The sequence below is a fragment of the Chrysemys picta genome, chromosome 6 (genome assembly GCF_011386835.1).
Source record: "Chrysemys picta bellii isolate R12L10 chromosome 6, ASM1138683v2, whole genome shotgun sequence".
Lineage (NCBI taxonomy): Eukaryota > Metazoa > Chordata > Testudines > Emydidae > Chrysemys > Chrysemys picta.
This window is the reverse complement of record NC_088796.1, coordinates 36790709-36816726: the sequence shown is the minus strand read 5'-3', so window position 1 is coordinate 36816726 and position 26018 is coordinate 36790709. Positions and strand designations below refer to the sequence as shown.

General features: G+C 37.6%; 1 protein-coding gene across 7 annotated transcripts in view; it reads left to right on the top strand.

Moving 5' to 3' along the window:
• The window catches only part of PDE4D (phosphodiesterase 4D), a 1097801-nt gene that overhangs the window by 1051206 nt on the left and 20577 nt on the right, over window positions 1-26018 (top strand). Inside the window, exon 1 of one of the 7 annotated variants that reach the window (XM_005306601.5) lies at window positions 17354-19885. The exons of the other annotated variants lie outside the window; for them this stretch is intronic. Within the exon in view, the coding sequence (XP_005306658.1) occupies window positions 19838-19885 (48 nt within the window). The 5' untranslated portion in view covers window positions 17354-19837. Of the gene's footprint in view, window positions 1-17353; window positions 19886-26018 lie in introns of those variants that run through there. 7 annotated transcript variants of the gene reach the window in all.

The following is a 26018-nucleotide window of genomic DNA, read 5'->3' as shown; positions in this document are numbered from 1 at the left end:
TAGAATTATGACATTTTTACAGCTCTGATTCCACTGCTAATAAGAAACACTATTGGTATTGTCCCAGACTACCCTTCCCGAGGGGAAAACACATGATAAGTGATAGGAGGGAGGAAAACTCCAAGATTTTTTCCTCACAGTAGATTTTCTCAGATTGTTCTGCAGATGGGGATGAGGTTTGCCCGTAACTGTGGAACCATCAGAAAGATCCACTCACAGTCCATATGATCTTGGGGGATATGTTGAAGGTACAGGCCTATCCATCTTTACATTGTTTCTGGGGCCTCCTCCTTTATCTGCAGGGCATTGATGCTCCAGTGCAGCCCTGCTGCCATGGGCTCTCCATTCAGCAGCTGCCTATGGTACTTCCCTATTATGGGAGGTTCCACAGCACGAAGGGATGTTGAAAGTAAAAGTTAGAGAGCCCCAAGCTCAGTATTTCTTGCAGGGCTTGTATAGGAGAGGTGCACATTCCCTTGTTCCCAAGTCTTCCCCATGGAATTCCCTATGTCAGGCCAATAACATTTTAGATTGTAAGCTCTTTGGGGCAGGGACTGTCATTTGCCATGTGTTTGTACAGTGTCTTGCACAATGTGGCCCCAACCTGCTTGAGGCCTCTAGGCATTGGTGCAGTATAAATAGTCAATAATAATAATTAATCGTTCATATTTGAGAGATGGTCATTTATGAACTCCTGTTTGCCCTTTTCCATAATGCAAGAACAAGAGCACACAGGAAGAAATTCGAAGTTAACCAGCTGAAAATTGGAGACATTGTGTGATTTTTCTGGGGTATGTGTGTATATTATTAAACATTCTTTTATATAGTTTATTGAGTTTGAAATTCTATTTGAAACCAAAAAAAGCCAGGGAATGAGCTTTCATTGGTCAGTGTGCATCATGTTGCATGCAAAGCCACTTCAGCTCAAAGGATTTATGAAAAGGGTTTGAGGTTATCTCAAAACTGAATTTTGTAGAACAAAAGGACTCTATAGCTGGAATCAATAAACAGGAGATGTGTTAACCTAAGCAGTTGTGTGAGAAAACTGCCTTTGACATTAGTTAATACCCCCAAGATCACAGTGCGGGAGTGGACCACTTTAAGTGATTTTAAATCAGCTGATTAGGTTAGCATCAGAGTGATGCAACCAGCTGTTCCTACAGAAAAGAGGAGGAGCCTCAGTAGGTTCCATAAAGACAGTGGGTCTCAACTTTTTTACTGGCGACCCCATTCACATCGCAAGCCTCTGAGTGCAACCCCCCCCCATATAAATTAAACACACTTTTTAATATATTTAACACCATTATAAAAGCTGGAGGCAAGCGGGGTTTGGGGTGGAGGTTGACAGCTCACGACCCCCCATGTAATGACCTTGCCACCCCCTGAGGGGTCCCGACCTCCAGTTTGAGAATCCCTGCATAAAGGGAACTCATGACGTATACAGGTCTGTCGCATCTTAGGCGCATTTAACGTGCGATTTCAGCTTTACATGGTCGGCAAAAACAAAAACAAAGCTCCCAAAAAGAGAAAAATAACAATTTAAATACTGTTTCTGTAGTGCGGGCGATTCTGCCCACCATTACACTCAATGTAATTTTGACTATACGCGATTTCCGCGTTAGGCGCTGACTGCGGAATGTAACCCCAGCGTAAGATGAGACAGACCTGTATGGCCTACTGTCACAATTCTTCACTAAGGGCTTGTCTATACTACGCAGCTTTTAGCAACAAGACTGTATGGACACAGCCTTGTCACTAAACGTCAGCGTGTGTGAATGCTCTCTGTCAGTATTTTGTCTACTTTTGCCAACAAAATTCTTCTAGCCCCGTGAGTGGCGTTAGCTTTTTTGGCAGGGGAGCGCTCCTGCCAACAAAGCCGCTTCACACTGCCACTTGCATCGGCAAAACTTTTGTCTTTCACCGGGGGGGGGGGGGGCGGCTTTCTTAAGTACCCGTGAAAGACAAAAGTTTTGTCAACAACATCGCAGTATAGACAAGCCCTAAGTATCCGGACATAATGTGGTCCCAAAGAAAACAATTTGTAAGATCCCTCTATACTTTCTGCCTTACTACCAAACCCTATTAGCTAAATTTAAATGATGAATTTTCTGTAAAAATCCACTTTTATTTTGCATATTTCCTTTATTATATTTGGCCTTGTTTGAAGTGTAAGTGCTAAATTTATAGTTCTCTTAGAACATGCTCTTTAAGGTATGTTCACTCAGTATGCTCTGTGGCTGCTTGTTATCAAGGCACATTCTCTATTTGTTTGCTCCTCACTAGTCATGACAAAAAGATGAACTTTTGAATAGCAGTCCCAGTATGTAAGATGTTCCTTTTTGTTTTTAGTTTGTGACAAGCATGGAGTTTGCCCTACTTGGATTTAACCTTGGATGTCCATAAATTATTTCTGAATGTACCCTATGGGCAAGTATAAACTGGATAACTGGGAAGGAAGCTGTGGGGAAAATGGATAAAGCAAAATTATTTTCAGTCTAACATGTAATTAACTAGTGGAATTCTCTGCCACGGAATATTATTAGGGAAAAAAGTTTAGTAATTTTTTAAAAAATATTTATATTACTAAGGGCTTGACTGCACAAGAAAGTTATATCAGCATAAGCTAACGTGTAAATTTAAATTGATATAGTTATACTGGGATAATTCCTTTTCCATTTAGCTTATGTCTCTTTGGAAGTATTTAAGCCTAACCAAAAAAGCCATTCTTTTTCCAGTAACAAAATGTTCATACGGGGGTGATACAGGTATAATTGTAGTGATACAACTAGTAAAACTTTCCCTACTTTAGACAAGCCCTCAGAAAAGCATCCACAGTTACATTAGCTAGGATAACAAAGACAAGTGCTAATGATCCCCATGCTGACAGCCATGAGCTGGTTAGCTGGTGTCAGGAAAATCTGTCCTTATTGACACTAGCATTCTCTTTGACTTTGGTATTGCATAGTTAAGTTCTTTATCGACGCTTTATACCTTTCCAGGCATGTGGTATCAGTCACAATTCATTCACTTTTTATTTTCTTGAGTATCCTGAGGATGAAAATCTCAGAAAAGCTAAAATGAAATAAGTATACTCATGAAATTGGGAGGCATAAATCAGTCTATATTGACAAAGATTACTGCTAGCTTCTCCATCTTTCTTCTGTAAGGCATGTTTATGACCAGGATCAGCAACCTAATACCTTTTTTGAGGCCTGATTTTTCAAAAGTCCTGAAACAATAGCTGTGTGAACTGCCCCGGTCATCGCATTGAGATGCCCAATTATATTGATGTAAATGTCAACTTTCTTACCTAGTTCATTCCTGATCAAAGAATGTGAGAAGGTGAGGTTGCAGTCTACCAGTCATAACTCTTGAATTGGCCTAACTTGTTTGTGTGGGTTAGATTACAGGCCTCCGACTGAGTGTATTTCCCCTATTTAGGGGAGAGTTGTCATTTTTAAACTTGCGAAACAAATTGCAATACCTGGTTCTTTGGCAGTGCCTTACTTTTGATGATCACATCAGCTATAGCCATTAGGTCATTGTTTCAGTATTTGGTCTATGTGTATCTTTGCTCTTTGGCCAGTTGTCCATGGAAGCTATCAGCATCATCCCTTCAAGAGCTAGCTTGACTTATTCCACACATGCTATTTCATCTGCTTCTATTTACATACTTCTGTGGATTGCCTCAGGAAAAACTATATCAGCAGTCTCTTGTCCCTAGATGCACTTGCCACAAGACTTGCTCTCTGCTTTGCAGGTCTCTAATGGTTTTATCTTGCAGGCATTTAAAATGGCTTTCTAGTTAGCTTATGTTCTGTATGCTTACTTTAATAAGCATATGATTTCATAGACTATGTGGCTTTGGTTATCTTCACACTTCATCATTTCCCGTAATACACTTTGCCTAACATGAGATGCCTGCGTTCATTGACATTTACCTGAGAGCAAACGTTAACTTGTGTAAGACTTCAGAGGTCTTTTACAATAAAACAAGTGGGCCGAAATGTCAGTCTTTGCAAGAAACTACATTTTCCTTGAATTATTCTTAAAGTTTGCTGCTCAAATATGGATATGTTTTGGGTTTTTTTTTAAATTAAAGGAACTCACATGAGTCAGTCGCAGATTAGTTGTTCATGCAGTATTGCCCCGGTTAAAACAAAGAACACTGGCAATCTAATGATCGGAAAATAAATCCTAGCCAATTCATGCTGCTGAATTTGAGCCTAACAGTTTGGTCTGTCTGTCTGCAACTGAGCTTGCCTGGGAGAGAAGGAGGAAAATAACAAAAGAGGAAGGATTCTTTTATCCCTGCGGCTAAAGAAAGGGTGAGCAGGCAAAGGAGAGGAAGTCATGGCAGTGCTGTGGCTTCCAGGCCCTCTTAACAGGCCATCAGCATTTAGACCTGAATTCCAGCCTTCTCCGTGGCTGCAGTGGGGAACTGGAAGGAAGGGGAAACAGCAACAGATTTGGTGACATGACCTCCTGAATGGTGGTCTCCATGGCAAATGGGCATACGGGCGGGCCACATGATTAGCCACTCATTTGCCATGATCACCGTAAAGGACTTAGGGAGGCAGTCCCACCCTCTTTCTCTGACCCCATGCTTGACTTCTTTTCCACCTTCTCTCTTTTTTGAGTCTAATTTTGTGTTCAGTGAGCTGCTATGTTTGGTTATTTCTGCACAAGTCACTGTGCACAGGGTCTGTGTTGATACAATTTCTAAGGGGAAGGGGAAGTGTAGGGTTATATTGAGTTCCTCTAATGTTATAAATCACTGGTGCTGAGAAATACTTTTTAAATTTTCCCTTCTGTATATCACAACTTTTGGACCTGCTCTCCCAGGAATGCACTGCTTATAAAAACAGTAGATAAATGGCCCAAACATTTAGAATGCAGATGGGTAGAGCATATGGACCCCAACCTTGGTTTACTTGCTAGGAAGGGATGTCCTTCTTCTTTCTGAAAAGTTGACCTCCAAGAGGAGTCTTGGCCATGGGAGGGCATGAGTTCTCAGTGTGAGTGGTGTCCTGTGTGGTACACTAGAGGCAAATCATGAGGTCTCTGGACTATGGCTAGTTGAACAGTATTTAGGGTAGGTGTGACAAGGTGTAAAGATGCTCTGCATGTAAGGAAATACTGGGTCCTTGTCTGACACGTGGCTGATTGGGCATGGTTATAAAAGGAATTACCCAGTAGTTTGAGTTGATTTGTTCTGGTTTTGAGTATGCTTTTGAAAATAAACAAGCCCTGAAGAAAGGGATGTGATGTGATCTGTAGTTGGGACTTCTGTTTTTCATTCCCTGGTTGGGTGAGTTTAGAACAGAGGCTTACAGCAGGCCTTCATTTGCCAAATGGAAGGACTGTCTGCCAGCCAGCTGTAGTTGTGAGTGTTGCTTTGTTAACAAAGGAACTGAAGGTAACAATAGGGATTTTCTCTTTCTGTGAAATCTTCAAGAGATAGTAGTTTTCTTAATACAATGCTAATCAAAATAAAGTAACCATATTTATAATAGCACCATGATACCAGTTCCTTGGTGCTACCAATAGTGTTACTGCTGCTGTAACAAGAGACTAAGACAAAGGAAAATGGTAAACATTGTATTTTTTTCTCTCTTGTATACTGTGCATTCAGAATCTGCTTGGAGGTCCAGGACATGGATTGTTCTGCCCTAGGCTGATTCCAAAAACCCCTGGCATTTCAGTGGATCCGTGATAGATCTAAGGTCCGATATCTCACAATCCACCTGTTTCCAGTGCTATGAAGTATACATTTGTATCCTTAGGGCGGTAAACAGGAATAGTATTTTAACCCACTACTTCATTCTGGGCCATTTTTTCTCCTCTAACATAATGCTCAACCATTAGTAGGTAGGCAAACTCTTTTCCAAGGCAGCGTCCCAACTAGCTTTAAGGGTAACCTGACCCATACACTAGTGGCATGAGAAGCAAAAAACCCATAACAAAACAAACAAAAAAACCCCAAAACCCATGGTCCTCTCAAATCATTCATTTGCTTATGCTTTGCAAAATTAGCTGCATTAGCTGTTAAGATTAATGTTGGAAGCCACCTTTATTAATGTTAAAAGCATATAGAGCGAAGCCTTAGAGAACAACAGGGGAAAACACTGGGGAACAATCCAGCACTGGACAAAGGGATGTACTAGATGATCTACTAGAGCTTTTGTATTTGATTTCTGATTCTTTTCTTTCCTTTTTTTACATTACCTAAGAATTCTTTAAAAATCATTTTAATTCTGTGTAATTGTTATCTTACTGCTAATCATTTGAGATCAGTGCTTCTCTTGTGCTATTTGACAGTAATTATATAACTTTCTTCTGCCTGTTTTCCTATTCTGTGACTCAAAAACTATAATTTCTGTGAAATGATCTTTTATAATACTTTGTAAATAAACCATCAAAAGGAACAGTGCGGGGTGGAATAGTGAAGGAAGAACTAAGAACGTGAGATGTGGCCCCCTTGTGGCGTTATTTTTCTTTTTCTTTTTGGGATGTCTTGAAATAGTTTACTTTAGGTTGTTCGCTGCATGGAAGCAGAGGTTACAGGTGCCTTAGAAATACTGTAGAGGGACAGATGCCTTCAAAATGCCTCAGATAAGAAAGATAAAATTCTGCAAAAGCTAACACCTCCACCCCATTTACAGTAATAATGAAGTGTTTTAAATAACTCTTATGTTTTTGATCTGTCTTTAAGCTCATGTACTGTGCATTCTGATCATACCATTGATTTCTGTGCTGGCGTTTTTATTATGTGCGGGGAAAACTTGTGACCAAAACAAATTGGTGCATGTTGAGCAATGTGCCTCTTTTTAACGAATTGGGACTCTGTAGTGGAGTAGTGGTTTGAACTATCATTTGTACAATTTAAGTACCAGTGTAAAAAAAATAAGACCTTAGTAGGGAATTTTTATTTTATTTTGAGCATATCCACAGCTGAAGTATAAGTAACTGAGCAGTCATGGAATTACTTTCCTGTTAAGGTGCTAGCATACAGTAGATATGTTGTTACATTGTGACATATGTCCAAGTACAGATGAGATTTTTAGGGTGGTGGGGTGTGTGTGTAAATCTTTTCTTTCTGAGGCAGAACTGTGAGGCTGAAAGCCTTCCGTTTTCAACAGCTGCTTTTTACAGTAGTAATTTGATGGAATAAGAAAACCTTTGTTTCCCAAACTGCTCTCATGTTTAAATTTCTTCTTCAGCCTGGCCTTTTTTTACTGCTAAGAGATGAGAAACTTCAGTATCACTTATAAAACTAGACTATTTTTGAAATGCAATTTCCATTTATTTGAATGATTGTTTAGAATTCAATAATCATCACGTATTTTATACACTCCATCACTACGTTTGTATTCAGAAGCACAGCAACTAATTTTATAATATATCCTTAAAAGCATGTCAAGGATTGAGATCAGCACTTGTCTCCAAAGGCTTGATTTGAAATATATAATTTCCAGCATTATGCATACATTTTGGTTGCTCCTGCACTTAGTTTGAAGGTAATACACACAGTGTCCAAATAGTGTCTACTCCTGTATTTCTGTTCTAGTCGTAATTTTCATTTCATCTTTATTCAGAATTTAGATTTTTTTTAATTGTCTCCCTTTTAATTTATTTTTACTATTTTCAGCTTTAAGACAGTAGATTGAATTCAGCAATAGGCAGCAAATATTCAGAGAAATTAAACACGTTGTCCCAGATCATCAACATGTAATTTATAGAATCTTAGAACTTATAGGACTGGAAGGGACCTTAAGAGGTCATATAATCCAGTCCCCTGCACTCAAGGCAGGACTAAGTATTATCTAGACCATACCTGTTCTTAAAAACTTGTTCTTAAAAACCTCCAATGATGGAGATTCCACAACCCCCCTAGACAATTTGTTCCAATGCTTAACATGCTTACAGTTAGGAAGTTTTTCCTAATGTCTAACCTAAATCTCCCTTGCTGCAATTTAAGCTCATTACATCTTATCCTGTTCCTCAGTGGATAAGAGAACAATTTATCCCCCTCCTCTTTATAACAAACTTTTACATTCTTGAAGACTCTTATCATGTCCCCCCCCTCAGGCTTTACTTCTCCTGAGTAAACAAAAACAATTATTTCGATCTTTCCTTGTAGGTCATATTTTCTAGACCTTTAATCATTTTTATTGCCCTCCTTTGGACTTTCTCCAATTTGTCCACATTTTTCCAAAAGTGTGGTGCCCAGAACTGGACTCTGTACTCCAACTGAGGCCTTATCAGTGCTCTGGAAGAATTACGTCTCATGTCTTGCTGGCAACACTAATACTAATCCCAGAATGATGTTCGCTTTTTTTGCAACAGTATTACATTGTTGACTCATACGTGTCACTGTGATCCACTATAAGCCCCACATCCTTTTCTGCAGTACTCCTTCTGAGGCAGTCATTTCCCAATTTGTATTTATGCAGTTTAGTATGCCTTCCTAAATGTAGTTCTTTGCATTTGTCCTTCTTGAATTTCATCCAGTTTATTTCAGACCATTTCTCCAGTTTGTCAAGATCATTTTGAATTCTAATCCTGTCCTCCAAAGTGCTTGCAACCCTCTCCCAGCTTGGTATTGTTCACAAACTTTATAAGTGTAATCTCTATTCCTTTATCCAAATCATTTATGAAGATATTGAATAGAACCAGACCTCTCATTTGAGCAGGTGGGGAGGCATAGGTCACTTTAAACAAACTTGATGCTTGCCTAATCCCTGAGACTCCTGAATACTGGTTCAGTCTCCGGGGTAAATTAAAATTGGATCAGGTGTGGACTCGAATATGTTCCATTTTGTAGTGGCTGTTGCAGGGCTGTTATTCCAGCCAGGAATTCCTGCAGCATAGTATCTGGGATAAGATGACATAGAGCTAGGTATGCCAGCTCTACCCAGTTGGAGAATCCCTTACACCGGGGGTAGGCAACCTATGGCACGCGTGCTGAAGGCAGCAAACAAGCTGATTTTCAGTGGCACTCACACTGCCCAGGTCCTGGCCATTGATCTGGGGGCTCTGCATTTTAATTTAATTTTAAATGAAGCTTCTTAAACATTTTAAAAACCTTATTTACTTTACATACAACAATAGTTTAGTTATATATTATAGACTTATAGAAAGAGACCTTCTAAAAACGTTAAAATGTATTACTGGCACGCGAAACCTTAAATTAGAGTGAATAAATGAAAACTTGGCACACCACTTCTGAAAGGTTGCCGACCCCTGACTTACACCAAGGTAATCCCAACTACCCTGCTAGAGCATATTTAAGATGGTGGCACAAAGCACTGTTACTGGTGGCCAGGATCTGGCCCGCTGTCCTTATTCATTTTGCAAGGTTCTGTGATTGTAATAAGTAATGGTAAGTATTATGAATACTCTATATAAAAAGAGTTCTGTGGGTGAAAACTGTGTTAGTGAAAAGAGAATGTTCTGGTAAAGTGAATAGTCATTCCATCCTCATTTCTGCATAAGGGAAAGCTGTTGGTGAGAAAAAAGAAAAGGCTATAAGCAGACCATCAAAAAAAAAAAGTGGACACTTTTTTTGCAACAGTATTACATTGTTGACTCATACGTGTCACTGTGATCCACTATAAGCCCCACATCCTTTTCTGCAGTACAATTTGTATTTATGCAGACACTATTTACTGTACTGATTAAGAACCCAATCCTGTATAAATGCAGGTCACCACATTAGTAGATCACATTGCAAGCCTGGGTTTTTAAAACACCATAAAGGAAATATATAAATAGCTAATGCTTATATTATCACTAGAGGGCAGTAAATACAAACAGATTAAATTGAATTACATACATACAGCAAGAGTCTATATTTTTTCAAAATGAATAAAGGAACATGACATTTTACTGAACATCTCAGTGAGTAGATGCTGGATTTTACTCTTTATTCCCCATTCCCCCCCAAAAAGAGTCATAATTCAGACTAAATTTCATTTTGTCTATTCAGCTACATAAAATACTGTAATTCAAACCACAGGATTAATATACCATTTCCCAAATACAGCCATGCTAGGAATGGGACGTGCTTAAACCATAATATTGGTTTAATGACTGTAGTTCTGAAAAATATGAGACTGCTGATGTTGTGCAATTTTGCAACAGCATAATTAGGCTGTAATTATGTTCTTTAAAGCTGAGCTTTTTTTTCATGGGCCTTGCCTACACTGTGGATTTGCTCCAGTTATAGTCATCAGTGGCCTGCGACCAGTGGAGCATCACTCTTCTTGAGCTACATTGATGGCTGGACACAGGTGGCTGTAATTAGAACAAATCCCTAATATAGGCAAGGTCTTGGGTTTGTTCTATTTGGTTCTAAATTTTGTCTCGTCCCTCAAGACAGTCTTATGTAGAATCTAGGGAAGTTGGGTCAAACTCATGTGGAAGCTGCTGAGGTGATTTGCTGAATCACTACATTTCTAGCTGTCCTGCTCACACCCCCTTCCTGACCAATGTCGAACTATTTGATGACTGTGTTGGGCCCATACATACAGAACCCTAGCTCACAGGAGTTTGCACTTAGCAGACTTTCCATTTTGTGGGGAGGTCTTCTGCCAAGGTGCATTCCAAAATAAAACCTAGGTGAACTTGGCCAATTCGGTGAAAACAGTCTAATGCTAGCTGCCAATAGGAAAAGGAGGCTGTGTTGGGGATGATTACTATTATTTGATGTTTAAAAACTCAATATAAATATTTCTGATTTTTTCAAACAGCATTCTTACTTGGCTGAGAAGACTGCAATATATAATTCTACTTGCAGCACCTATGGCTTTGACAACTAAACAAGACTATGAAGGGTTAAACTGTGTTTTGCACACAGTCTGTCTTTCTTTTAACTTTGCACCGTTCACTACATATGGCTTGCACTACAGCCATCATCCTTCTCATCAAGAGTGACTGTTCAGGATTCTTTTTGGAGCCTCTTGATGAAGTTTTGTCCATGAGCTTGCAGTTAACAGATATAAAGAATTGTTCTCCCTTCCCTCAGGGCTGAGCATGTAACTGCTACAGCTCCCTCACTACCTGCTGCTAACCTATGGAGTGAAAAACCAAAATCATAAATTGTGTCCCCCGTATGACTGTTCAAAGCACTGCATCTGTGTAACCCAAGTGGCAATCCAGCCTCCATTATGTTCTTTTCTTCAGGCTTGAAATGTTGCTATTTGTCTTTCCTCTTGGCTAATCCTTCAGAACCTTTCTCAGCTGACAGGAGCCAGAAAGATAAGGTGGGTGAGGTAATATATTTTAATGGACCGACTTCTGTTGGTGAGAGAGACAAGGTTTTGAGGTACACAGAGCTCTTCTTCAAGTCTGGGAAAGCTACTCAGTGTCACAGCTAAATACAAGATTGAACAGATAGTTTATCATAAATAATTAACACATATTCTAGGGGGAGGGTTCCAGAGCCCGGGCTCCAGTCTGAGCCCAAACATCTACACCCCAATTTTACAGGCCCACAACTCAAGTCCAGTAACCATAAATCAGCTGAACGTGTGTTTGTCTAACCTGCTCTTAAAAATCTCCAATGATGGAGATTCCACAACCTCCCTAGCCAATTTATTCCAGTGTTTAACCCTCTGATGGTTAGGAAGTTTTTCCTAATGTCCAACCTAAACCGTACTTGCTGCAATTTAAACTCATTCCTTCTTGTCCTATCCTCAGAGGTTAAGGAGAACAATTTTTTCCCTTCTCCTTATAACAATCTTTTATGTACCTGATAACTGTTATCATGTCCCTTCTCTATCTTTTCTTCTCCAGATTAAACAAACCCAATTTTTTCAGTCTTCCTTCAGAGCTCATGTTTTGTAGATGTTTAATCATTTTTGTTGTTCTTCTTTGGACTTTCTCCAATTTGTCCACATATTTCCTGAAATGTGGCACCCAGAACTGGACACAATACTCAGTTGAGGCCTAATCAGCACTGAGTAGAGCAGAAGAATTACTTCTTGTGTCTTGCTTACTACACTCCTTCTAATACATTCTAGAATGATGTTTGCTTTTATTGCAACAATGTTACACCTGTTGACTCATATTTAGCTTGTGATCCACTATGACCCCCAGATCCCTTTCTTGCAGTACTCCTTTCTAGGCATTCATTTCCCATTTTATATGTGTGCAACTTATTGTTCCCTCTGAACTGAAATACTTAAGGATATAAGAACATAAAAATGGCCATACTGGGTCAGACCAAGGATCCATCCAGCCCAGCATCCTGTCTGCCGACAATGGCCAATGCCAGGTGCCTCAGAGGGAGTGAACCTAACAGGCAATGATTAAGTGATCTCTCTCCTGCCATCCATCTCCACCCTCTGACAAACAGAGGCTAGGGACACCATTCCTTACCCATCCTGGCTAATAGCCATTAATGGACTTAAATACTTTGCATTTGTCTTTATTGAATTTCATCCTATTTACTTCAGACCATTTCTCCAGTTTTGTCCAGATCATTTTGAATTTTAATCCTATTTTCCAAAGCACTTGCAACTCCTCCCAGCTTGGTATCGTCTGCAAACATTATAAGTGTACTCTATGCCATTATCTAAATCATTGACGAAGATATTGAACAGAACCGGACCCAGAACTGATCCCTGCAGGACCCCCACTCAATATGCCCTTCCAGCTTGACTGCAAACCACTGGCAACTACTCTTTGGGAATGATTTTCCAACCAGTTATGCACCCACTTTATAGTAGCTAAATCTAGGTTGTATTTCCCTAGTTTGTTTATGAGAAGGTCTTGCGAGACAATATCAAACGCCTTACTAAATGTTACCATGTTGTGAAAGGTATGTGTAGGACACATAGATCTTGAAAAGTGTGTTGTGAGAGGTATTGATCCAGAAAGGAATGCAAATACTGTATTTTAAGGACTTGAGGCTTTTCTCGTAGTCTTCAGGAAAATCTATAATTTCCCCCTCTGTTCCTCGATCATCCTCAGAAATATGCTCCTGTCTGTCAGAACATTATACTGGTTCTTAAAAAAAAAAAAAAAAAAAAAAAAAAAAAAAAAAACCTTTGAAAATCATGTATTACGTAGAATCTGTAGGTTCTTCTGGTATTCTCTACACTTAGTCCATAGGCAGGACTCCTGTGAGAATATCTGCAGATCTCCATGATTAATCTTTACCAGGGGGGCCATTTTGGGCAACATTATGAAATCATTCTTCTAAGAGCTGCAAAATTATGGGATTAATTAAAGCCTGTGGACCTCTCCTCATACTGACTAAATCACTGCCCTTGGTTTGTACTATAGCTGGGATTGATAAGAAGAGAACCCAATACCCAGATACTTGTGGTTCTTGCAAAATGGAGATAAAATTTTGGTTGATGTTGAACTTTTCTAAATATATCTGGTGTGTCAGGGCTTTAAGGGGAATCAATAGATAGTTTAACTGAATTGCATCTAGGTATTTACTGCTGCTTCTTTTATGATAGGAAAATTTGAGATAACTTAAACTAATGATAATCCTGATTTCATTATAAAGGTACTATACAGCTTTTAAATCCTTAGAAGTCAAGATGCTTTAGGGAAAACTCTTTGGTGGCTGACAGCACTGGAGTCTAACTATCCTTTGAGGTTTATCTCCTTAGAAGTTAGAATTCTTGCATGATGAAGGTCCCACAATGGATGGGTTAATTTCCTGTGGTGAACTGAGAAATCCTTGACGGAAAGCAAACCAACCCTTTAGCTAACAGCATCCCACCATCACTTTGGTTCAACGTTTCTTTTAATGTAAAAGCCCATTCTTCTTTAAAAAAGCAAAACAGCATAATTTATTTAAAAGATTAATTTCATTCTTACAATACTTTTACATCTAATTTACAAATAGTTAGGAAGTTAATATTCTGTTGAAGCAGAGAGAGATTTCTGCAGAACAATCTGAAATTAACAGTAATTATTGCAGTGATTCTTTTGATATGACATCCACCCTGGAATTATTTTGACAAATAATGGATTCATACAGTTTAAGCCAGAAGGGATCATTAGATCATCTAGCCTGATGTGTATATCACAGGCCATTACATTTCACACAGTTACCCTTTATTGAGCCCAATAACTTGTATTTAACTAAAGCATAACTTGTGTTTGGCTAACGCATATTTTCCAGAAAGGCATCTAGTCTTGATTTGAAGACATCAAGAGATGGACAATACACCACTTCCCTTGTTAGTTTGATCCGATAGTTAATCACACTCTGTTCTGTTAAAAAAATGTGCCGTATTTCCCATTTGAATTTGTCTGGCTTCAACTTGCAGCTTTTCAATCTTGTTATGCCTTTTTCACTGAATTAAAGAGTCTTCTAGTACCCTGTATTTTCTCCCCATTCAGGTACTTACACTTTGTAATCAAGTCATCTCTAAATCTTATTTTTGATAAAATAAACATAATGAGCTTTTTGAATCTCTCACTGTAAAGCATTTGCTCCAGACTTTGAATCATTTTAGTAGCTCTTTTCAGCACCCTCTCCAGTTCTTCGACATCTTTTTAAAAATGTTGATGCCAAAACTGGATGCAGTGCTCCAGTAATGGTCTCACTAATGCCATGTACAAAGGTAAAATAACCTATTTACAGCTTCTCGCTACTCCCGTTTATACATCAAAAGATCACACTAGCCCTTTTTGCCACATCATCACACTGGCAGCTCATGATCTACTATAACCCCTAAATCCTTTTCAGAGTCACTGCTTTCCAGGCTACAGTCCCCCATTCTGTAGCTATATCCTGTATTCCTTGTTCCTAGATGTATAACTTTGCATTTGGTTGCATTAAAATGCATTTTGTTTGAATGGGCTCAGATCGCTCCTTATGATTGCCCTGTCATTATCATCATTTACTATTCCGCCAGTATTTGTGTCATCTTCAGATCTTAGCAGCAGTGATTTATATTTACTTTCACATCCTGGATGATAATGTTGAGTAGTGTCAGGCCTAGTACTAATACTTACAGAACACCATTAAAAATAACACCATTTGATGATTATTTCCCATTAATGGCTATTTTTGGAGATCTGTCAGTTAGCCTTTACTTAATATATTTAATGTGCTTTTTTATATTGTATAGTACTAATTTTTTAATCAACAGGTCATGTGTTACTAAATCAGACGCCTTACAAAAGTCCAGGTATATTATATCTACACTGTTATCTTTATTAACAAACTTTTATAATCTCAAAGAATGAAATCAGGTTTGTACGACAAGACCTATTTTCCATAAAACCACATTGAGTGGCCATAATTGTAGTGCAGTCCTTAATTCCTTATTAATTGGATCTCATCAGCTTTTCCATTATTTTGCCTCAGATTGTTGTCCAGCTAACCAGGCTATAGTTACCTGAGTCATCTCATTTGCCCTTTTTTGAGTATTGACACGTTACCACTCTTCCAGTGTTCTAGAATTTCCCTGGTATTCCAAGATTTATTAAAAATTAACATCAGCAGCCAGAGATCTCTCCTCATCCAGCTCTTTTAGGACTCTTAGCCTGCAGATTTAAAAATATTTATTCCAGTATCCCGAGTATATGTTGTTTAACATCCTCCTTAGTTACTAGTGGTCTGGAAAGTACTTCATCATCCTTATGTGATACAAGCAAATCATCCTGATTCTTAACAAATACCGAACAAAAATATTTATTGAACACTTCTGCTTTTTCAGCTGCATCATTAACAATTTTACCATTCTCATTTACCATACTCATTATCTGGGGAGGAGAATCCTTGGAATATCCCATTTTACCGTTATGCACATTAAGAGCACCTTTTGAGTGCCTGAATTTCTGCTGTTTCCCAGTTTGTTCTTTCCTTGTCCCATTTTATCCAAGGCAGTTATTGTGCATGACTGCTATTTACTGTAAATGTTTCTGTCCTACACAATCTCCTATGACCCAATAGTGACTCATTCCAACTTTGGGAACTGAAAATGAGAATCAGCCAAAAAGATTACTGCAAACAAGTCATATGTTTGAATTCTCCAAGTTTAAAGTTGTGAGGTGGTCCACAATATTTTTCCTCCTAGCCAAAAGTCAGGTGACATGTTAGCGTCACCAGCAAAATGATGATGGTGAAATATATTGGGTGACTTGCCAGTTCCTATCAGGATGGGTTAATGGTTCTAAAGCAAATTATAGATTTATGCCATAGTGTGTGAATTAGTTATCAACAGTTTAAAACACTACTAATATAAGTCACACTGTAACAGCCATCAGCTGAAAAGATTGCAAGGCTATTGCATGTGGCAGGAATTTCACTCTGCAAACTCAGCAAAGTATTCATGTAGTTTTATAGAAATCCTGTAAACATCTTAAAAAAAAACTTGCAAACTCTTGCATGAACCCACAAACCTCATCACAGGAATTTAACATTTTCTAGATGATAAATATCAGAGGGGTAGCCGTGTTAGTCTGAATCTGTAAAAAGCAACAGAGAGTCCTGTGGCACCTTTAAGACTAACAGAAGTATTGGGAGCATAAGCTTTCGTGGGTAAGAACCTCACTTCTTCAGATGCAAAATGTAATTCTCTTCTTCACTAAGGCCTTATCTATACTAGAAAATTAGGTCAGTTTAAATACGTCATTCATGGGCATGAAAAATCCACACCTCTAAGCAGCATAGTTAAGCTGACCTAAGTCCCCATACAGACAAGAATTCTTCCGTCAACCTAGCTACCACCTCTTGGGGAGGTGAATTACCTACTCTGACAGGAGAACCCCTCAGCATTCTACACTGAAGCTCACCGCTGTAGCATTTTAAGCGTAGACAAGCCCTAAATTGTAATTTTAAAGTAGATTTGTCCTCATTTCATATATTAATCTAGAGAATAATATTCAGTAAAATATAGTATTTTCAGATAGAGTAGCAGTAGGCATAATTTTTTTAAAGAGCTCTTTTAAAATATTCCTTCCCTGAAGCAGCTTTTGTATTTTTAGCAAAGATGTTGAAAAAATTTTCATATTGTATTTAAGGACTAGCTTTAGCTAACTCTCGAACCAGACTTAACATGGCAAAATAAGAACTTTGGTTGGAAACACCATTGTAATGTTCATTCTTACAATACACTGCAATGAGAGCTTCACGAATGCAGGTTTCATCCAATACATAGTAAAATATATGTTGGCTGTTAATGTAGTACCTTCCATGTCATGGTTTTCACCTCCTCCCTCAACAGTAGGAATATCCTGCTGGCTCTGTGGACTGTAACATCTGTCCCTGGTGTTAAGCATCCAGAGTTGCCCCACAGACTCTATTAAAAAGAATCATATTGGAGGGCCACTGAAAAGGTGTTGGAGCCCCGACTATTAAACTTTTCTCAGCAATGTCTATGGGGCCGATGAAGAAAAATGTGATTCCCTGGCCCTGCATAATTCACCACTCTTGGACTGCCTGTCCCAACCCCTTCCGCATCCCCAGATTTCTAAGAGCATTATGCAGAGTCTCTGAAAATGAAACAATGCCACAGATGTGCCATACAAGCAGAGCAGGAGAGAGCTGCCAGAAAATGCCCCTCTCTGCATGCAAATCGCAGGGCAATAACCTGTGCCCATTTAATCCAAACAAAAAATTTAAGGAAATTGTGTCTGCGGATTTTTCATAGCCCTCTTCTGTAACTTTTAAGACCAAAGTTTTATTACATCATTTTCACCATATTTAATTTGAAAAATCAGCAAAAGATATGTTTAATTTGTAATTTTGGTAACAGATAGGTGGCAGCAGTGCTCATCTGCAGAAGCTGACTAAAAGTGAAAACAACATAACATATGTGGCCTGCTGCTTTCAAGCTAAATAAAAAGCACTTATCTAGCATATAGCTCACAGTACTATATAGTAGGTGAGCTGTGTCCTATGACAATGGTTCTTCATACTGTACATTTTTTCCTCAAATACCTTTTTGGAGCCATTTTAATGTTCTGCTGAGGCTGTAGTAGCCAACCTCTTTAAAAAGGTAAAATATTTTATGGACATTTCCTCTATATAAGCCCAGAAGAGTGAGGCACATTGGATTGTGTCTCTGTGTGTGTAAGAGAATATTTTTCAGTAATGTATTCACTCAAATCTTGTTACATTTTTGAAATATACAATAACATTTCATTGTATAATATTCTCCTTATCAATATACTGTACATTGTGCCAGAGGTATGTGACTGTACCTGCTTGCTGTATTTCTATTGCATTCCAGTTCTCCTATAAGGAGATCTGTTAATTTTATTATTTTTTGTGTGTGATTGATTTTGCTAGGGTTTGATTCCCTTTCAAACACTTAGCACTGCTGAGATTGCTTTCTAGCATCATCACTCAGTGGGGTAAAAGCCACTTCAACCAAAAGCTCCCTCATGACTATTGTCAGTCAGCATCTTCCAATGAATCAGCAGTGTGGGCTAAGATTGAATGCTGTACCTCATTCATCTTGTCTTTAGGCATATCACCATTGTCACGTTAGAAAATGGTCCCTTCTTATGATACAACAAAGACTCTGAAATTTGTCGCAGTAGTGCACAAGTTTTACACCAACTGGTGCAAATAATTTATTCATCTTTCTGAGTTTAATTGTTTGCCGAGTGGCAGATACAAGCATATTTCATTTAGAGCTCTGAGTCAGCTCATTGACATGCATCACTTTTTAACTAATCACTTCTTTTCTGTGAGGTATAACTGTAATTAATTACATTAATCTGGTATGACACTAGAGTGAAAAGTCGCATAGCTACAGCAAGAATTTCATGACTACAGTGCCTTTGTTCTGCTTTCTGCATGGAAGCTTTACTTGTATTTAGAACTGTAAGATTGTAGGTTGGCTTGTGAATTATTCCATCTTAATAATAGGTGATTTTTATCTGCTGAAATAGCAGAACGTTTTGAGTTAGCAGACTGATCCATCACCAAGCAGGAATTGATCTGTTTTTTAATTCAGATGGCATCGAAAGAAAAAGCATTTTCATTGCTACAGATGGTCACATGTGTTTAAAAATCCTGGAAGCTTTATTCTTCTGGTTTCCATTACTCATAAGATTCAGATGTGTTCCTTTCCCACATAAAAAGTTAAAGAGACTGGACAAATGACATGTAGTGTGTGTAGAATACCTGCTGTATCTTTTTTTTTTTTTTTTAGGATAGGTTCGACATTCCCTTTGAATGGAGCTGGCAGATGATACTGACAATAAAAAAAAAGTTAAGCTAATCAGTCTTTTTTTTCTTTTTTGCGTGGAGATAATGCTAAAGGCAGGAATGCCTTTATTAAATACAATTTAGCATAGAAAAGAAGAAATATTCTGTTCCCAGGAGATTCACCCATGTTAACCAATCAGAAATTAGCATACAGCATGTCTTTATCCCCTGCATTGATATCTTTTAGGATGAAATACAATTGGCTCTTAGTTGGGGTTTGTGGGAGGGATTAGTTGACACTGGTCGTGACTTTCCCCTCGGGTCCTTATTTGGTAGCTGTTGATAGAACCAGTCTTTCCAGCAGCTGAAGCATCTTGACATACATTATTCATTAAGTCCTGGTGTTCAGGAAATATGCAGATCCTTAGCTCTTTAGATATTTCTTCAGCTCATCCAATCTGTCTCTTAAAGCTAGTCCTTGAACGTCTGGAGTCTTACAAATGGCATTTATACAGTCAGAAGACCGCACAATTGGATTTCATGTCCAAATACCTCATATCTACCTAATTGCAGAGAACCTTCAGATGAGAAAAAATAACTAAATAATAATAACAACCTTTCTTCTGGAGACTCTTTTACAGTATCAGATAGAGAAGAACTAAATATTTTTAGTTAAACTGGTAGTATAAAAAATCAAAAATGCCTGAAGCAAACTATTTACTCTCAGTTTCTTGGGGCTACATTAAGGTAGGATTTTGTTTTATCTTTTATGAACTTTGATTTGCAATGTATGAATAATGGACAGTATGTTTGTTTGGGGGTAATATAATTGTGTAGATGAGAATGAGAAAAGAGAGCCCCCTTTAAGCAATAATAGTGCACCACACTGTATACATTCTTCCCCAGAAGGTATATTTGTATATTTTAAAATATTATTCATATATAATAAAAAGTAGGTGATAATGGTGTAGTCCTTATTTAGACCAAACACATGGTGTGTAGCTGCCTATGTAAAGTTAAAAGAAAATCAGTAGAATTATTTTTTTAAAGATATTTTAACAGACTCATGCTACCAAAATAGCCTTTTTTAGACAGGAAAAAGCTGTTCTAGAAAATAAAGTTGAGATACTGTACCATATGCTAAGGAATGTGTGATTAAAGTGAATGGGTTGAGAATAATGGCTGAATGTATGACTCATATTGGTTTTTATTAGCTAAATTACTGTGCAATTATGAATGGTATGTTTAAGTAGCATTTTCTTTTTACCCGCGTGTGTGTGTGTGAGAGAGAGAGAGATTTTCTTTAAAGCAGAAAGAGACTGAAAATTGTGTTCTCTGAGTACTGAACTATGTTGAATGTGGAACAACTTCAAATTAGTTTTAACCTGTAATACTGCTAGCAAATAAAATATAAAGCAGCTTATCTCTTACGGAAATCTTTGCATTGATGAATTAAATCAGTATTCTAATTAGCACACAGTGCAGAATCAGCTTAGTACAAAATCATATTTGGGCATTATTTGTCTTCTAGTTATATGTCTGCATATGCATATAAAAAATCTGGGTTGCCTTGCTAATTTTGTTCATGAAGTATGTATTAAAATACAACTTCATCATCAGACATTTAACATGCAATAGCTGTTCCAGATTATAGTGTTTTAAATAAAATTGTTACTGTGTATTCATTCTAAACTAAACAGTCCAGTATAGGAACTAAATTATTTTGCTAAATATAATGCAGACATTGTTTTCACCTAGAACAAGATTTTTTATGCCCGGTTGTATTAATACTAAGAGGATCACAGCTTTGTCTTAGAATCTTAAAAATGAGAAATGGAAAACCCCTGTTACGTCATTGTATCCACTCTCTGCTAATGCAGAATTGTTACAGTATATTCGCTAATATTTTGTTCAGTCATCTGTGAAGAGAATGTTTTTCATTATGCCAGTTAGCTGGATTCTCTTATCATTTATGAAAATCTAAATTGAAATTATTTTCTATTCTCCTGAGTACATCTAAATGTTAAGCATTTTAAAAAATTCTTTCAGAAATATTTCCTAGACAATCACACAGTTACTTATATTGCTCCTATTTTCTAAAACACAGGTGTTCAACCAGTTTTCCATCTCTCTGCTGAAGTCTTTAAAATGGGTTGATCTTTTGCTAATTGAATTTTAGTAGGCAATATAACAGCCTTACCTGATTAGACATGATGAAATATGTCTTCTGTGCATGGTAGCTTCATACAGTGTGCATAGACAATGGTTTTAGCTAAGAAGCTGAATAAGTATTTGTACAAAATTTTGGTATATTATATTGAGAAATACATTGCACAATGTAAGTATTTTGGGAAAATCTTCCAGCCATAAAGATTTGATCTTGTCTTCTGACAATAAATATTTATAGAATTTAGGACATTTCTGAAATTCTAAAGAAGAAAAGACTGTCCTGGATACAGTGGACTATAACACATTTAAAACTGTTACTGAATAATAGCTTTACATATTTCTGTATGCTTTGGAAAGTGCCTCATATTTTGTTAAAATCTTTTTGAGAGAATTGATTGTCCCTATGGATATTCCTACATGGTTTACCAAGAGCATTTTTCTTTACACCAATAAATGTCATTTATCTCAGAGCTGAGATGTATACAATATATATCCCTTTAGCACGCTTGTACATAAAAGCTTAAGCATGACCTTGAGGTTTATTAAACACTGTGGGCTCAAACATGAAATCTTCATTCAGGCAAGACTCCTATTGAAAGGTAGTTTTGCACTACTAAAGAGTACCTAAGGACTGAGAATTAGCCAGTAGGGCCAGTCGGTATTAAATAGCTTTTCTGTCACATCTGGGGTTTTTTTAGAATGTAGAGATTTACAAATATGCTGCAATAAAATTAATTTATCTTTATTTTAGTTCTAGAACTATCTTTTTAATTGTTTTAATCAGTGTTCCAGAGTGGCTTTGTCCATGAAAGCATTGAGATTGAGGGATTGGAAAGGCTATGGCCAGTTTGTCCAAAAACTGCCTGCTTCCACTAGCCACAAATTCTGTGTTGTTGCAGGAGGGTGCAGTAAACTGCAGCCATTAATACACCCTTGAGCTGCAGCAGAATGGTTGAGTAGGTGCCCCCCATATATTGTAGGCGGGATTCAGTGTATTCAAACACATTAACAGCTCCCTGCATGAAGCCCCTTTAACTAAAGCTTTGTGCTGAGGACAAGATTATCACAAAAACTATGTGAAAGTTTTTAAATTTTAACCGCAAAAAGCTGTAGATATAAAATTAAACACACAAGCCAAATGATTTTATTACCATAAATTTGCTTTGAACCTAATTACCATCCTTGAGACTTCAAGGTTCAACCCACTGTAAATATAACCCCAGAGAAATGTTACATATATGTAAAGGGTGTTGACTGAGAACATTAATACTGCAAGAAATTGTCAGAATTCTTCAAAGAACCATTGCAAGGTGTTCTGCACAGAGTACTATAAAAATATCATTTGTATTTTATCTCCGCTAACAAAATAATGTTTGAATAAATTCTTAATAAAGTAAACATAGACACAAATGAAAATTCTGTGAAATTTGGAATATGTATTCTAGGCTTCAGCCCAAAACAAATTGAAATGACTAGGAAGCTTCTAACCTAATTTATAAGAACACTCATTGTTTGGAGATAACCGCAGTATTGAGAAAAAAGCCCCAGTCCTGCAAATACTTGTGTATGTGCTTTACTTTAAGCACGTGAGTAGTTCCATTATAGGCCTGCTCACATGTTTAAAGTTAGGCAGATATACAAATAATTGCAGAATATGGTCCAAAATAAGCAATGCTATTGTACTGTAATACTTTTGTGGCCTGAAGCTAGATATTTAGTATTACTTGAATATAGTGTCTATGCTATAGTTTTCTATAGTAATAGTAAAAGGAAAAAAAATAAGGTCTAATAGAAACATGTAAGAATTGAAACCAGGGTTTCTGCTATCTTCAGAGATTTTTCAGTAATTGGATTATTAGATGTGGCATCAGTCTAGGGTGACCAGACAGCAAATGTGAAAAATCAGGACAGGGGGTGGGGAGGTAATAGGAGCCTATATAAGACAGAGCCCCAAATATTGGAACTGTCCCTATAAAATTAGGACATCTGGTCACCGTACATCAGTCTCCATTGTGAAAATACATGCTACTGACCCATTGGACACATTACAGTGGGGAATTCCCAATGGGGAATAGCTTAGCCTATGCATTCTTCAGCCAATGGACTTTGACAGTTTAAAGGGTTTGGTATATCATTTTTGCTTTTAAAAAGGGTCTGGAAGCTGAAGTGGGTAAATCCTTCTCCGATTCTCACTTGCTAGGCACGTTGTAAAAGGAGAATTCGGTGTACACCTAGGTCTGCCAAAACCTTTGTTCCTTAGGCTGAGATGCCAGTATAATAGCTACACTGTATGTTGTAAATGTATCTTAGGAGCAATAGATTTTGCATATTATAAATTTAAAAATTATTTTAAATTGTGCAGTAGTTGGTTTAGGTTTTTTCAAAATACAACTTTTTAATCATTTTAACATTATCTAAAATTAATAATTAACAATAATTATTCCAAATTTTGGCTGGCTTTTATTTATGCCATTTTGAAACCCTAGAGTTTTCTCAAACAAGCAATTTTATTTCTTTGATCATGAATGTGCAGTGTCTGGAAATGTAAAAGCACTTTTTAGCTGATCAATATTACTATTTCTGTAACTTACAAATCATCAGGGTATAGACATTTTAACCAAGTTTCATACACTTAGGGAGGCTTTTACTTGCAGGCTGGGAAATGTATACTCTGCTAACCCACAGCTGTGGCAAGAACCTGTGTGATTTAAGCTCAGATCTTGCAGTGGGCCATGTGAGTGCCACGCACAGTTTCATTCTAAAACGACAATGCATGGATGAACAAACATGCTGTGAGTTGATGCTGCAGGGCAACATATTCTGCTTGCCTTTTGAAGTGCACTCTTGGCCCCAGTAGAAGTCAATGAGAGCCCAGTGAAACCAGCAGGAGAGAACATGGCTCAAATTGTTATGTCTATTATTATTATTATTTTATTATTTGATTTATTGTTTCTTGAAAGAACAGAATACTGCATGTGAGAATTTCTGAATTAAAGAGTATCAAATAATAAACAACTACAGTAAACTAGCATATGATCACAACAACAACAAAAAATCTGGACTGTTTCATCACTAACCCAATCCTCCATTAGAAACTCAAACACATGAACATCTGTATGTTCCTGAGTGTTGTCTGCCTAATAACAGCAGCATCATTGCTCTCTTTCACTGGCAGCATATGTTATTTCAAAGACTAACTTTATAAAGGACTTCAACAGAACATACATCTTAGTGCTGATAAAGTACCTAGCTTTGTCATATCTAATTAAAAAAGAAAATCAATGTTAAACACTGTCCAGATGTTTTTAAAATGAAGTTAGCAAATCATATCAAAAGCATTGTTGGTTGTACACCTTAAGTATGGGAGATAAACTGAAGAATAGATTTGGGATTTGTACTTCCAATCTGGTTGAAGGCGAAGGGTGAGATCCTGGATTTTACTCCAAATATTGTGTTAGTGACCTTTTTGTTTGTTTTGTGGAGGTTTGGAGTTGGTAGGAGCCTTATTTTAATATTAGTATCCCTATTATCGAATAGCAGGAAAGTAGAAAGTATTGACCAATATATTTGTACAATTTCATACTGTGTGGCAGTCTAGATTCGATTATATTGTTTAAAATGACCTGTGCATATGATGGGCAGATGAGAGACCAAGGATCTGCATCAGGCCGGTTACGGTGAAATTAAAGAGAGTGTAGACTTTTTAAGCAGTTCTCATGGTCAGCAGAAATTCCAGGACAGTCTTTCCTAGGTGATAAAGACTACCATTAATGCTGTGCTACAGCTACAAAAATGAAAGACAGAATTGTCTAGGTGTATACATCAAGGAAGGAAAGGTCCTGTTGTCAGTGGTAACTGGAATTAAGCAACAAAGAGTCCTGTGGCACCTTATAGACTAACAGACGTATTGGAGCATAAGCTTTCGTGGGTGAATACCCACTTCGTCAGGCGCATGTGGTGGAAATTTCCAGAGGCAAGTATAAATATGCAGGCCAGAATCAGTCTGGAGATAACGAGGTCAGTTCAATCAGGGAGGATGATGCCCTCTTCTAGCAGCTGAGGTGTGAAAACCAAGGGAGGAGAAACTGCTTTTGTAGTTGGCTAGCCATTCACAATCTTTGTTTAATCCTGGCACATGATGGCGTATATTACATTGGTGGATGTGCAGGTGAATGAACCAGTGATGTTGTGGCTGATCTGGTTAGGTGATGGTGTCGCTGGTGTAAAAATTGTTGCATGGATTGGTTCCTGAGTTAGAGTTACTAACAACCACACACCGCAACATAGTAACTCTAACTCAGGAACCAATCCATGCAACAAACCACACACCGCACCATAGTAACTCTAACTCAGGAACCACTACATTTGCTATCTCTATCATCTTTGCTTCCATCTGGACATATGATCAGCCCAGGAAGCTCTCTCTATGAAGTCTGAATTCTTTCTCTGTCATAAGCCAAAAAATGCTCAATTTTGATCTTGGATATACTACACTGGAGCATACTATTACACACTTCTAAAAATTAGAAACATATTACATATTCAGAGTTATGGATTTTACGAACTACATGGCAACACACAACAACATAAGAAATCACTGGGCTTTTAAAACCTAATTCAGAGCTACAGTGTTGCTATGTTTAAACATCAAAAAAATCATGAATTGGGCTCCAAAAATCAAGTGGCTTAAAAATAAACATCATAATGTCAG